Here is a 2,245-nt window from a genome sequence, read left to right as displayed (position 1 = left end):
TCAAATAGAAGCGTTCCTAGTTGTGTAGTTATACTTGCTATTAGGTAACTTTGGTTGCCGCGAGGGTGCGCCCGCGGCTTCATGGCGTGCACTTGGCGGCCTGCATGTAAACAGCTGATTCCCCGAGAAGGTGCTGCTTTTTTTTAGCGTCGTCTGAAATCGAAGTACCGTGCGGGTGCCGTGAGCATGCTGAAAATCTAATAGAATGCAGTCAAAGTTCAAGGCCTGCAGCGATAAAATTTCATGGAGCGCTTAACACGGAAATGGACAAAGACAACTTGCGGAGGTGTTTTCGGTCGGTGCCTACTAGTATCGATGAGAAAAGTGCTGAAAGTGCAACGTGCGGGCTCTGTGGTTCTATTTGTTTCTCTTCAGGAAACACAAGACGACTGTGAAGCATGTTACATTCTTGTCTGAAAAACTTCGTTAGGGTGCTGGAAGATGCAGCAGCTGATACATACCGCTTGTGCTTCTCGGTGCGTCATGTAGTGCAGGCCAAAATGAAGCTCCCTCCTTGCATGATCATCTGTTTCTATGTAGGTTCATGATAATCAATCAATCAATCAATCAATCAATCTTTATTTCAGTTTGTACATACAAACTGGGGATGGTGAGAAAAAAGCAGTGAATTATGCACCGCTTGACGGGCCTCACCACCCCTACAAGTCAGCAGTAGGCACAAGGCAAGGACAACCACTGGTAAACAAAAAAATGAATACAAGTGCACCTACAGAACAAGGTTGACAGAAGATATCTCATAACTGGCAGCAATAATAATAGACGCAGAAGACCGTGAGGCTATAACACAGAGTGGCACAGTACGTTCAAATACAATTGACATCACTGTAGCATAGATTGCTGAATAAAGCTTTTACGAATAGAAGAAAAAGACATAATATTCACTTGGTCACTCAAAGGGGTATTTAGGAACTTTGGCACAATAAATCTCAACATACAAAACCCATAGTTAGTTCTGCACTTTGGTAATGCAAACCTACTCTGCAGTCTGATGTCGTATGATGAGTGGCGACATGTAATAGGAACAATTTCAGAAAAAAATGAATCACCCTTTTTTATCGTTGATTTATAGAGACATGTAAATCTGTAGTCAAATAATTTGTTGAAATGTACAATATTATAATGTAGGTAAATGTGTTTAGTAGGCGTATCATACGTCCCGTTGACAATTGCGCGAAGCATTTTCTTTTGTAATGTTTGCAGTTTAATGACATTGGATACCGTTGTATGGCCCCAGACAAGAAGGCAATAGCTAAGGTGCGAATAAAAAAATGCATAATATAAAGTAATTTTAGTTTTGATAGGTAGAATATGCCTGTTACGTGAAGTAATTCCGACAATTCTAGAAAGCGTTAACACGATATTATTAACATGGGCATCCCATGTCATCGTACTGCTAAACGTTACACCTAATGATTTGAATGTGTCCACGTACTCGATTTCACTGCCATTGAGGTATAACGAGGGGCGGTAAAGTACTTGTTTTCCTTTAGGAAGGAAGAGTACTGCTTTAGTTTTTTCTTTGTTTATCTTTAATGAGTTGGCTGATGACCATGTGGCAAGCGATAAGAGCGTGCGATTTGCGGTGTCTGCTAAGCTTTGTACGTCTTTGGAAGAGAAAAATAGGCTGGTGTCATCTGCATATATAATGTATTTTGCGTGGTTATTGATATTAGGGATGTCATTTATATATATATTAAACAGGAGTGGCCCTAAAATGCTGCCTTGAGGGACGCCATTCGAAATTCCTAGAATCTGTGAAGAGAAATGATTAATCACCACATACTGAGACCGTGAATTCAGATAAGATTTGATTAGGCTGAGAGCATGTCCGCGTATGCCATAGTTCTCTAGTTTTGCAAAAAGAATATCGTGATTTCGGCAATCGAAGGCTTTACTGAAATCAACGAAAACACCGAGAGTTAGAAGCTGTGACTCAAAATTATTTAAAATGTATTCTTTTTGGACGAGTAGCGCATGCTCCGTGGACCTATTTTGTGTAAAGCCATACTGACAGTCTGTTATTACGGAATGTTTCTGCAGAAAATGTTGCAAACGGATGCGAATCAGTTGTTCTAAACCCTTAGAAAAGTACGGAAGTACAGACACTGGCCTATAGTTTCCCAACTTGTTCGCATCGCCTTTTTTATATATCACGGCTACCCTGGCTAGCTGCATGTCAGTTGGGAAATGAGCTGTAAGAAGTGCGGTGTTGTATATATAGGTT

The 2,245-nt window shown here is 40.6% G+C and overlaps 1 protein-coding gene across 1 annotated transcript; it reads right to left on the bottom strand.

Moving 5' to 3' along the window:
* Positions 1–555: 555 nt before the first annotated feature.
* LOC146187565 (uncharacterized) lies at positions 556–1,586 on the bottom strand. The gene has a single exon (XM_084605784.1). It carries the CDS (start codon positions 1,405–1,407, stop codon positions 841–843), a length of 567 nt encoding a protein of 188 aa, XP_084461910.1. The 5' UTR covers positions 1,408–1,586; the 3' UTR covers positions 556–840.
* Positions 1,587–2,245: the final 659 nt, after the last annotated feature.

Source organism: Amblyomma maculatum, chromosome 6, assembly GCF_055883805.1.
Source record: "Amblyomma maculatum isolate TAMU_Amacu chromosome 6, ASM5588380v1, whole genome shotgun sequence".
In the NCBI taxonomy this organism is placed as follows: domain Eukaryota; kingdom Metazoa; phylum Arthropoda; class Arachnida; order Ixodida; family Ixodidae; genus Amblyomma; species Amblyomma maculatum.
The sequence above is the reverse complement of the archived record's forward strand: the minus strand, read 5'-3'. Positions and strand labels throughout refer to the sequence as shown.

What these genes read in the sequence shown, in the direction of transcription:
- LOC146187565 (XM_084605784.1), bottom strand. Translation starts at nt 1,407, where the DNA reads ATGACATGGGATGCCCATGTTAATAATATCGTGTTAACGCTTTCTAGA.